The 12,578-nt window shown below is 43.7% G+C and overlaps 1 protein-coding gene across 2 annotated transcripts in view; it reads left to right on the top strand.

Annotated features, from left to right (window-relative positions):
• Nucleotides 1-12,578, top strand: part of Pde8a (phosphodiesterase 8A) — a 141,181-nt gene that overhangs the window by 85,793 nt on the left and 42,810 nt on the right. Inside the window, exons 4-6 of one of the 2 annotated variants that reach the window (XM_005381485.1) lie at nucleotides 4,009-4,065; nucleotides 5,247-5,301; nucleotides 10,490-10,578. In XM_005381485.1, coding sequence (XP_005381542.1) covers nucleotides 4,009-4,065; nucleotides 5,247-5,301; nucleotides 10,490-10,578 — 201 coding nt within the window. Of the gene's footprint in view, nucleotides 1-4,008; nucleotides 4,066-4,197; nucleotides 4,239-5,246; nucleotides 5,302-10,489; nucleotides 10,579-12,578 lie in introns of those variants that run through there. The other variant, XM_013512564.1, reaches the window with a different exon arrangement.

Genomic DNA, 12,578 nt, shown 5'->3' with positions numbered 1-12,578 from the left:
CTGACTGGAGAAGCAGATGGCAGAAGTCCAGCTGAACAGCAAGGCCTTTGAGCTGGCCACTGGCCTGTGCTCCAGCCCCTGCACCCCTTTGTCCTTTACTTCTTACATCTATTTAGAAAGCGGGGCCGAGTTGTACAGAGCCGTGTTAGACAGAGCCATAGCTTTTTCTTCCATGTGGTGGGAAGGGGCAGAGGCGAAAGAAACCTGAGAGCTGTCCTGCAGTTCCCAAGCTGCAGACCACGTCAATTCTTTGAGAAACAGCATGGAGTTTTAGACAGGTGGGCACGTGGAAGCCACTCTTCTTTGGGGTTTTCTTCACATGTAGCAGCGCATGAAGCAGCATGGTTTTTAGCTGCTCAGATTGCTGCAGGGCTGTGCCCATCTCTCTCCTGACCATCTTGAAGTCTGCCCTCCTAATGTGTGTGTTTTGACAGTGCCAAGTCAATCCTTTCCTAATGCTCATGATTCTAAAGCAGGAGTGTTATTTTTCAAGCCAGGTTCCTGATGTGTCCATTTTTATAGCCACTTTTTGCTCTTAGGCATTAGAAAAAGTCAAGAATACACTTCTGCCTTTTTACACAGCTTCAGAGCTCCCTTGAAGACTTTATCCCTCTGCAAGCATGGGCTTCCTTTCTGCTGCCTTAGCCCCATGCCCCTTGTTCCCATATCACTGGTTTCTGGTCAGGCATCCAAAGCACCTGCTGAGATCTTCTGCCTGGTGGCCTGTGTGCCATGGTACCACTTAAGTATGTTTTTCTTCTGAAGAGCTGAGTGCTGCTTGAGGTGGCTGGCTGCATATTTAAATCTCCCTTTCCTCATCTCAAATCTCTGATATCAAGGAAACATAAATACCAGAAGAGACACTGGTGACCCTCGCAGTCCTGAGTTGGCTTCCCTTGGCCCTTGTGCAGAAAGCAGAGCCTGGCTTTTCTCCAGGTGGGGAGACCAGGGTTGGACAGCTGTTAGGAAAGACCCTTTAATACAGCCATGCAATGTCTGAGGGTTGGTCCCCACTGGAGAGGAGAAGAGTGGGCACTGGGAAAAGCAGGAGTGTTCAAGAGAGGGAGAGAATGAAGGAGAGATGAGGTACATGTCCATGACGGACTGCTGATCCTGCAGCTGCCCTTCTATTCCTGAGCAGTTAACTCTGCCACTCCAGGCCTCTGCATCGGTTTCTAGACTCAGCCTTTTCTCAGTCCGAATGCCCTAAGGCAGGGGACTGCAAAGAGCACCCTCTGCCCATTCGAGTGTAGTTTCTGATTCCATTCCTCCTGCACTGATCCACTCAGGTAGTTCAGGGTTGGTGAGAATCCATATGGTCTACAAAGCCTTGAATGTTTAGTCTCTGGCCCATTACAGGAAAAGCTTGCTAATATGATGCATCTTTCTTAGGTATCTGATACAGTTATGTTTTGTACCATTTTGGGGAGAATTGGGAAATAGTTATTTTCTATGTTCTGTGATTCAAAAGTGGTTCTATTTCCTGAACTAATTGCATTCGTGCTGCTAGCACAGCTGAAGTTACATGGTCGTCCCATCTGGTCTCTGTCCCATCCTAGACGTGTTCTGTGGAGGCCCAACACCCTTCTCCTTTGACCAGGGCTGTCTGGAAGTGGTCCTCTCTGTTGCCGTCCTGCTGAGTACCTCTCCAGTGTGTTGTCTTCCTCTGTCTGGGGCCAAATTCTTTCCTCTCTAGCAGCCTGGATCTTCTTCTGACAGCTGTACTGTCTTTTCGAAGGAAGAGTTCAGGACTTTTCTTCCTTAGCCCCATGCCCCTCGTTCCCGTATCACTGGTTTCTGGTCAGGCTCAGCTCTTCAGAAGAAAGGGGCTAAGAGTGGAGGGAGAGTTCAGGACTTTTCTTCATCTTCACCTCTGTGTGGCATTTATGTCTGCTCTCCTTGACCTTCTGGCTGTGTTTGTGCCCCGTGGTCTCTGAAGTGGCTTCTCCCAAAGGGTTGGTAACCCTCTTGGATGGGGCAGAGCCTTCTCTTCGCCAGGCCTCTGGTCTTCACATCTGGCAGGGTTGATTCTCTTCTCTCTAAGTGCTAACTTTACCTTGTGGTTCCTGCTTTGGGGTTTGTGAAGGGTACTTTTGCCTCCACTTTTCCTAGGAACTCTTCATCCTTTGCACTGCTGAGAGTACAGAGAGGAGCTGGCCCTTGAGCTCCTGTATGGCTGTCAGCCTATGGTCATACACACGACCTTGCGTATCCCTCCAGTGGGAGGAGACGGAGCTGTGGCCCTTTTCATATAAGCACGAAGTAGGGAGAGTTCTCCACTTGAAGCCACCTGGGCTAACAAAGACCAGAGCAAAGAGGCAGCACATCAGTCACCTGAGTTAGGTGTACGCTCAGACTCTGTGCTTGCTGCTTGCTACAGTCCACTGGCTAGGAGTTTGTTCCCAGAGAGAAAGATCAAGTAGGCACAATGGTGAATCCAAAATGTAAGGGGATCTTCTCTTCACCCTGTAAACCCCAACATTAATTGTTCTACCAAAGTGTTTAATATATTTAATATATTTAACCACTTACCAGTTTACCCCAGTGTCATTCTGGCAGTTTATGTAATTGTTTGTTTATGTACTGACTATCCCAAGTGTTGCTCAGGCAGGCATCATTTCAGCCTATCAATTCTTGTTCACATGTCTGTTTGTTTTATAGAGACTGTTTTTTGCATACTTTCTTATTTAGAATGTGTTTGTCTTCGATGTTTGTTTCCAATGAAATCTAGTAATAAGTTCTGGTTATTTTCTTTTTTATTGATTCAGTTCTTTTTTTTCTTTTTCTTTTTCTTTTTTCTTTTCTTTTCTTTTTTTTTTTTTTTTGGTCTTTTTGAGACAAGGTTTCACTATGCAGTTCAGGCTGGCCTTGGACTCACTTTGTAGTGAAGGCTGGCCTTGAACTTGCAGGGATGCTCCTGCCTCAGTCTTCTGAGTGCAGAGATTACAGGTGTGCCCCTCTATACCTGGCTTAATTTGTGCTCATTTTATTTGTGAAAGTAACCTATAATTTTGTGCTACAACCTATGAAAACTTTTGATAAGTACATTAGATGTAATTTTTATACTTCTCCAGGACTCTGTAATACTCTTTTATAATATGAAACGGACACGTGTGGGACCCTAAGACAACAGGAAGGAAGTGCCAAAAGATCTGCAAAAGAAAAAGCTGAAAAGGGAGAGATGCTAGCATAACAGAGAGAAAAAGTCTGTGTTATGAAAAGGGAAGACAAAAAAGGAGTCTCCTTATGGTCAACTGTTCATAATGCAGAAATAATAGAACTTAGGCCGGGGAGATGGCACAAGCACCTGCCTGGCAAGCACAAGGTCCAAGTTCAATTTCCGGTACCAAAAAAAGAAAAGAAAAAGAAAGAAAGAAATGATAGAACTTGAAAGAAGAAATGAAACTAAAAAATTCCAGTAGTGGTTAATGGTTATAGTAATTCCATGGGCAGTGTTGACAGAGTTGACCAACAAGCTGTCCTGTAATCAAAAAGCAAGGAAAAATATTATTATACTTATGTACCTTCTGGATCAAACAATATGGAACTTGTTTGTTGTTTATTCAAAATGGGGATTAAAATTAATTTACAATTTAGGTTAGGTCTAATAGGCCAAATAATTGAAAAATACAGGACAGCAAAACTCCAACCAGGACACTTAGTGGAGAGATGTTTTATTGAAATTATACCAGCCACAGAAAAAAAGGAAAGGCCAACACAACAGTGTTAAGTGTATTGCTCAAACAAAGACAACAATGCAAAAATAATTCAGAAAGAGACTAGATAGCATTGTTCAGATTGTACCATTGTGTTGTATATTGAATGTTAAGATATACTACACACAGAAAAATTATTGAATAAATTTGATAAAATTGTCATTTTTATATTTCTTGTTACCTTGTAAAATTAATGAAAAAACAGGCACGGTTTGGGCATCCTGTATTTAAATAATTGAGCTGGTAAATGGTTAAAAAATTGTTTTTATTGACATTTTTTTGTTTTTCTAAGGTCCATCAGATCATCAAAACTCTCAGAAAATACAGTTATTGTTGGTGTCGTACGCAGGTAAACTGCTGTTGTGGGGTTTGGTTTCTTGGGTTTTTGGTGTTTGGTTTTGGTTTTTGGTTTTTTTTCTGGTACTGGGAATCGAACTCATGACCTCGCGTTTGCCAGGCAGGTGCTGTGCTGCTGAGCTAAATCCCCAGCCCCATTTTTGGTGTTGAGATGCAAGTGTCAGTGTAAGTCTTGCTTGACAGGGCTGGACTGGGGCCTGCCTGCTGTGACGGGTGTCCCTTTGAGATTTGGACTTTTCTTCATTCTTGTATTTTCGTTTTGCTTCTCCAGTTAAGTTGACAGAGCGAGTTGTGTTTCCTGATTTTAAGTCACTATAGGACCAGGCAAGCCGTGAGGGAATGGCCTTCTGAAAGTGGGAGTTTCCAGGGCAGTCATCGTAGCACTCTCTAACTTTAGGTACTCTGAGGGTTGGAGTTATGCATGAGTGGAAAGGATCTTTTCTCTAAGTTGAAGTAAAGTAAAAAGGGAAATACCGAGGGAGATGGCAAGTATTCACATAATATTACTTAGCTTACATGTTTTTATAGATAGAAGAAATGTTTCTTTGTCCTTTAATTTTTTTTCCCAGAGCTGTGTGAAAGGGTTTTTTTTTATGAAATAGGGTCTTCCTGTGTTGCCCAGGCTAGCCTCAAACTCGTGATCCTCATTTACCCTCCATCCCACCCCTTGCCTTGTGCTGGAATTAGATATGCCACCACCCCCGTTGGATTTTAAAAAAATAATAAACTGGAAGTAGAAAAATATCAGAGAATTTGATTTTGTTTAAAATATTTAAATATTAAATAGATATTTGGACACAGCTCTGTTCCAGCTGTTAATGTAATTTCTGTATCTCAAATATTATAATAGCTAGGTACAGTGGCACGCACCTGTAATCCCAGCACTCAAGAGGCTGAGGCAGGAGAATAACTCACTGTTGGTTTGAGACCAGCCAGGGCAACATAGTGAAACTCTATCTCAAAAAAAAGTGTTATAATAATATATTTTTTAAAAAACTAAACATGAAATCAAAGCAGAAAGTTGTTTTCAACTTTGTATTCACATATTAGCCTAATTCGTCTAAAAGTACTCATTATATGACAGTTAAAAATATTATGTAAACTAGTACCCATGCAGGAGGTGAGATGTCATTGACAAAAACCATGTCTCACTCTTGCTATATTCTTTTTAAGGATGGATAAAGAAGAGTTGTCTGTGATGCCTTTCATCGCTGCTGGCTTTACAAGGGTAAGTACCTCCTTCTTGGCTGTACAGCTATACCTGAATGTGAGAGATTATTTTATCTCAGGTCCATGTCTAGCTGGTTTTGAATTTGGGAAAAAATTATTTCCTTGTGCTGTGTTACAGTGTGGTTTAACTTTATAACCTAATAATCTAATTTTGGTATTTCACTTTCTTAGTCTTTCAGAACTATGCTGCTAAAGTCATATAAGCAAAATAAACTCATTATAGTGTACTAATTAAAAATTCTACCACAGGGGGCAGGGGATTTAGCTCAGCGGCACAGCTCCTGCCTGGCAGTACAGGGTCATGAGTTTGATTCCCGGTACTGGAAAGAAACAAAAGAAACAAACAAACAAACAAAATTCTACCACAGAGTGTGCTGGGCTTTTTTAGAGGAAGTTGGGAGGTTGAAGCAGGGTCTCACTATATAGTGCAGGCTGGCCTTGAACTCATAGCAGTCCTCCTGCTTCAACCTCTCAAGTTCTGGGATGACAGGCATGTGCCACCATGCCCTGCTGGAATGTGCTGTTTTAACGTTTACCTGTACATGCAATTTTTCAAAGCCAGGTCAAGGATTCCAAAAACAGGGCAACCTCAACATGGCTCCATTTTTCTCTACCCCCAGCTCCAGTCTCTCGATTTCTTCTAAGCCAAGTGGCTGCTGAGAGCTTTGTTCAGCTGATGGCTGAGGCCTGGGAATCATGATGGGGAGAACGTGAGGGAGGCCGAGCCTCAGGAGGCCCACAGTTCCAGCAGTGGGGTGATCCAGAAAGACACACCTTGACTTTAAAGTGGCCTGTATGGATGGTGCTCCTGGCACCCACAGAGGTGACTTTAAGTCCTCCCAGAGGAGGACCCCTTAGTCTTCAGCCTCAGAGGTTGCAAACTGATTTTGATAAATGAAAGCCTAACAACTGAAATAATAGGTGAGAAGAAACAGCCTGCATGTGTCACAGATACACAACCACAGGAAATAAGTTAGAGAAGCTAAGCAATATGGAGAGTAGAGGTGGTGGTTTAGTGTGTGTATGACTAGAGTTCCAGAAGAGGAGGAAGATGAAACAGAGGAAAAATCTGAAGAGTATATGGCTGAGAATTTTCCAGCACTGATGAATAATCACAGATTCAAAAATTCCAGCAAACCCAAAGTAGAGTAAATGGTAAAACTGCAAAAACAGACAAAAAAAACAGAAACAACCAGAGAGAAATATTAAAATCAATTAGAGAACAAAGGTTACCTTTGGGAGAGTGACAGTATGACCAGCTTCTCAGCACCAAGTGGGAAACAAAATAGTGGAATAATATTGGCAGTGTGATAAAAGAAAATAATTACCAGTCTAGAATGTTGTACCCAGCATAAATATTCTAAAATGAGGGTGAAACAAAGACTTGCAGAAAAATGGAAACTGAGTTCATAGTTAGCAGGTCCTTGTAAGTAAGTCCTGAAGGATGCAGTTCATCCAGAGGAGGATGGCAGGTCTGCCTGCTACATGCCTGCCCCTCACACTGCCCTCTTCCCTGGCCCCCCTGCCTTCCCATACAAGCATGGACATGTGTTTAATTCAGTATGTCTGTTTATGTATAACTATTCCAGAAAGGACAGACATGGGCTGAGGTATCCAGTACTCCACAGTAGAAGGGATGTGCCAAAGAGAAATGTTAATACTAGCTCAGTATGTCAGTTGCAGCAACCATTGGTGTTGGCAAAGAGTGTGGGTGGGAGTAGAGTGCACACATGCTCAGGGCTGGCCTGTGAGATGTGGCAGTAAGGGAGGCAGCAGAAATGTTGTGAGGGTTTCGTCCCTGTAAGAAAGGTGCAGGATGGAGCTTCACTCTGCAGGACATATTTTCTTCTGGAGGTGATTAGTATCTTGTTTGCAAATAATAGTAAAAACATCACACTTTATAAGATTATTGAAAAGAAAGTTTATCATTAATAGAACAGAAAAATTTAATAAAACTTCTAAATTAGTAAGGGAGAATATGGAATTTTCAGCAACTTGGTCAAACTGGCAAACGCAAGAATAAACAACAGTGTCCCATCAGCCATCAACACAAAATGAGATAGAAGGAACAGCAAATGCACGAGTGGGCTGGAGTCTCCCTTCAAAGATAGGCTTTAGATTGGGTTACAAAACACAATTCCATGATATATATATATATATGACATTTAAAATGATAGAAGGAGCTTAATACTAAATGATCAACAAGGTAGCAAGTGAAAGCAGACAGAACACAGAAATAATGATATCAGATAATATGGAACTTAAAATTTTATGCACACACAGTTTTATATAAAATGCACACATTAGGTTATTACCACATCGTTTCATGGCTGTTTTCTTGCCCTTGTTTGACAGCCTTTACAACTTACACATATAGTAGCGCCTGTCTTCACCCCCTGGGCTCCACAGTCCCTGTTAAATTGTGTGAAACAGTCTAGTGAGCCAGCAGGAAAGGAAGGGATCCTTTAAGCCCAGAGTCCTAGCTTGGAAAGGGTTGGCTGCCTGTTCCCTGTGGGTCTTGAGATCATCCCACGGAAACGCTTTGGAAAGTGTTCACACAAAGAAAGAAGCTTTCCCAGATGACTGGAGATCTTTATGTTATATTTTCACTCTGAGGCAGCAAAACTAGCTGTTGCTTTACACAAGGATCTCAGAATAGTTCATTTTCTAATGACATTTAGGGTATCGATTATTCGATAACCCCTGCCCTTGTGGTTATATGCTTACCTGCAACTACCTAAGATCACTAAACCTTGTATTTATTTGTGGACTCTTTGAAAGCCTATAGATTCAGTGTTGGAAATTTGTGTGTTTGGAAAGTACTGTGTTTGAAATTCTGCATAAGGAAGTCATCGGCACAGTCAGATGGACTAGAAAGAGCATCCTGGTAGAAGGTCGAGTAAATTACAGTCCTCATGTTTTCTTAGCATGGAGATAACTTGAAAATTCATAAAGAACTGACACACTCTTCCTGCCCTCTTGCCCATTCCACCAACTGAGGTGTCACCTGACTCCTCAACAGAAGCCACTGTTAGGGCCAGCACCCTGTGCAGAAGCAGAAAAGCTTCATAGCACTTTCAAGGTACTGGTTGAGGGGGTGGGAGGTTGGACCAGGCTCCCTGTTTTGTAGGTAAGTAACCTAACGTGGTGACTAGACCTCAGAGACTCCAAATACCAATCTTCTCATCCAGAGTCCCTAAGCTGCACGTGATGCACAAGTTGCTGAGCACAGCTGGACCTAGTGGGAAGGATGCGCAAGTTGCTGAGCACAGCTAGACCTAGTGGGAAGGGAGCCTCTCTTAGTCTTCCAGTGTGCAGGCTGTGGTACCAAAGTTTAAACTGAAAACTCGCACCACCTTGAGATTGCTGGTGTTGAGGAACTGCCAGCTATTTTGTGACCTAGCCATTCGGGGCCACAGAGTGGAAGGGGAGCCTGCTTCCTGCCTCAGCTGGACTGGGCCCTCAGGCATGGATGGGGGTTTGTGTCAGTGCTGAGTTGCATTAGCATTCCCTGAGAGCATCCCCGGAGAGCCTGCTTCCTCAGCCTGGGGAGGAGCCTGTCCTTGGATACATTTTTATTCACATTGGGAGTAATTCTACCTGGGGCCAGGAGTAGAGAGCCACTGGGTGAGGCTCCAGAGGGATGCAGGTCCCAGTTGTGGTGTGATGTGCCTCGTGGAAAGTGAGTTGAGTCCCTGGGGAGGTCTGCAGGGTTTGTGGGTAAGGCTGGGGAGGGACTACTGCTGCATAAGCAGAGGGAATAGTAACTTGCTTCTCTACCCTGCATGCCCTGTGGGGTCCTTGGGACAGAAAAGAAACTTGGAAAGAAGTGGCAGGGATGAGCCATTTAGACTCAAGGCAAAGTGGAGATGAGGGGAGGGATGGACAGTGGGAGCAAGATGCCCCTCACGTGGTCACGTGTGCTGAGCTTCTTTTTACCTTGATTTCTCTCTTGGGGATAAAAAGTTTTGGTGGATCTGTAACATTCATACCCATGAAAAGTTCACGTGGGAGGCATCTGTTGAAGTGGATAAATACATGTGTTCTCTGCCCCCACCCCAAGATGTTGCTAGAGACCTCTGCCTGTCTCACAGCCCCAGCCCTCATCTGTTGGGGTGGCACAAGCAGTGTGTATCAAGTTCTTCCCCTGCACCTGCGTGGTCAGTGGTCAGTAGCCGTGTAGATGGCAGCATTCTTGGGAATTCTCATGGGGTCCTGGCTCATGTGGGCAGTGGGCCCAGCAGCTTCCACAATATCAGCCATAAAGGCTGGGAAGTGTATGGCCTGTGTCAGCCTGCTGGTGAGAAGGGCTGCGACTTAGCCCCAGGCCCCGCCAACCGGCCTTGCCTCCTCTCCTGAGATGGTACCAGCTGTTCCTCACCTTTGTGCTGCAGTGTGTAGGTGGAATGCTGCTCCCATCATCTCCATCCTCATGGTAAGCTGTCTCTTGAGGAGTACTACTACTTCCCTTCTTTTACAGATGAGAAGCAGGCTGGGATGGGGGGTTGAAGTGCCTCATTTCAGGTCATACAGCCTCTAAGGCAGAAGCTGGGGCTGGATTTTTAGGTTGCTTGACACCCAGGCAAGACCCTGATCACTGCCCGACACAGGGGCACCTGCCTTCACCATGCAGTGGAGGGAACTGCTTGTGGCCCCCAGTCCTCAGCTGTCTGGCTGTCAGGGAGTGGCCTGCTGGGAACCCACTTTTTTAGCTTTAATTTCCTACTCCACCACTGTGGAATGCGTGTAGGAAAATGTTCCAGGCTAGAAGTTGCCCCCAACCTGCAGGTCAGTAGAAAGGAAGGGTACTTCTGCATACCAGGAGTTTGCCTGACTGTAAAGAGGACAAAATATTGTTCCTGAGTTTACTCTGACAACCTCATACAACTACATCTCTGGTTAATAAATTTCCTCCTCTACATCTGCTAACCTCTCTGCTTTACCAGTGATATGCACGCATCGAAAGTGCTCATTAGGCGCTGAAAGAAAATCTTATTGTTAAAGAAGTAATTTGGTGTGTATAAGTCCCATCTCTAATCTCCTGTCTGTTATTACTGATAATGAAGTATTTTTTAGATTTCAGTTGCCAAATCAAGAAATTTATTTAGAATTATTTTTAATTGGCATACATAATTATTCAAAGATACCCCTTTATTCATCCACACAATTCCCCTTTCTGTTTATAGAGGTATATAGAAAACCCCAGCATCATGGCCTGTTACAATGAACTGCTCCAGCTGGAGTTTGGAGAGGTGCGGTCACAACTGAAACTCAGGTAACTCACCACTTCCAGAGCACTGCCGGGCCATGCAGGGTGGCTGTGCTGCTCAGGGGATCTTCTTGGCCATAACTGACCCCCAGATAGGTGGGGATGGTGGTGCAGTGGCCACTCCTCAGACAGACTTTCTTTGTCTGGATGGCTAATAAAGGTGACATTAGTGATTGGAAAAGCACATTTAAACATGGGTCCCTAAAGTAATAGTAAATGAAAAAGGTAGGCTGTAAAACTACGTGCTGGATTTTCTGTTTGGTGTTCTAAGGAAGGAAGGAAGGAAGGAAGGAAGAAAGGATATATGTATATATATAATTTCAGTACCAGGAATTGACCTCAGGGCCTTGTGCTTGCTAGGCACACTTTGTGCTGCTGAGCTATATCTCTGGCTGAAAAAAAAATATTTTAAGTATATACATATACTTGGTGTATTGTTATCTCTGGTAGGTGATTTTTTTTCTTCTCTATATTAAACATTTTATAATTTGTTCATGATAAACAGCCCCCACCCCCACCCCCACATGAAATGACATCTTTGTAGAGCAAGAACAGCAAAACAAATAGTAAAATTCTGTCAGGTTGACAGAAGGAAAATAAAATCAGCACTCCCCTGTCATTCTGGCTTCCTTCTTTGAGGGTCCTACTGTTTGACATTTCTTTTACCAGTGATCTAAGAACAGATATGGGTCATTCTGTTTGCATGTGCCCAAGGCACAGAAATAGGGACTGGGGCCCCACAGATGGGGAAGAAAAGTGCTTCATAGACAGTGAGTAGCAGGCACAGTGCAAGTGAGCAAGGAAATGCTGTGGAGCAGAATATTTGGCCTGCAGAAGCTCTCTTGTTTCCAGGTTTGCGTGGAAACTTGAAACAGACGGTGGCCTGTGGCTGGCCTGGTCCCAGCACCCCCACAGGGAGTTAGGCTGCCTCGCTCTCTCAGAGGAGAGTAGGATAAATTTTGGAGCAGAAAGTGATGCTAGAGTTTACTTAATCCAATCAAGATGCAGGAAATAGACTCACAGAGGTTAACTGACTCACATCCAGGAACTCAAGAGCAACAAATGGCAAAGCTGGTCCTTTAGGTGTAACCACATTTCTAAACTACTGCAGTCATTGTCCTCATTCTCTTTCCCTGTCTCTCACTGGCCTCCTGCCGTTCTTCCTGAATACCTCAGGTAGCTCTGACTCCTTCGCGCCTCCCAAATCCCATCCCTCCTCATCCTGTTGCCCTTTCCTCCTGAGTACCTCTCAGATCTGTCCACTTTTCTTCATTTTCACTGCTACTCTTTGAGTGTAATCTTTAACCTGGATTATTGATTGACTCTGTCAGTCTCCCTACATCTAGCCCTAACTTCCTCCTATCTATTTCCCACACTAAAGTGACAGATAATAACTCTGTGTTTCCATCCTGTAATTCTCCATGGCCTTGAGAATGAAGCCCAGACTCCAGGATGTGGTGCCTGGCTCTCCAGGCCCCATCCACTGCCTCCATCTCGGCCTCCTCTCCCATGGTGCCCTGCTCCAGCTCACAGCCAGATGGAGATGTTCATTACAGACAGAAAATACGAAGGAAAAGAAATGCTGGACTTGAGAGAAATAGAGGCTTGTTCTGCCAGATACTGGAGATCTATGACAAGTAACTTTGTGTTACTGCTGGATCAGTGAAGTAGCCTATAAAGTCTAGAAATAGATTTGAGTATATTTGAGGATTTAGTACATGATAAACATGGCTTTTAAATCAGCGTGGGAAAGGGTAACCTTTTTAGTCAGTAGGACTGTGATAACTGGTTAACTCATCAGTAAGAAAATTAAGTTATAGTCTGACCTCACCCCTTATCCTGAAATAATCTCCAACTAATTAAAGACTTAAGTGGAAAAAATCGTTCCACATTAAGTGTGAAAAATGTAAGTGGACTTATGTAATTGAATGAAGTCTTTTTAAACTCAGCATGTCATGAAAACTAGATTCCGTGGAAGAGACAGTACCAAAAAAAAAAAAAAAAAA

This window comes from Chinchilla lanigera, unplaced genomic scaffold, assembly GCF_000276665.1.
Source record: "Chinchilla lanigera isolate Chin_1 unplaced genomic scaffold, ChiLan1.0 scaffold00015, whole genome shotgun sequence".
Lineage (NCBI taxonomy): Eukaryota > Metazoa > Chordata > Mammalia > Rodentia > Chinchillidae > Chinchilla > Chinchilla lanigera.
The sequence above is the reverse complement of the archived record's forward strand: the minus strand, read 5'-3'. Positions and strand labels throughout refer to the sequence as shown.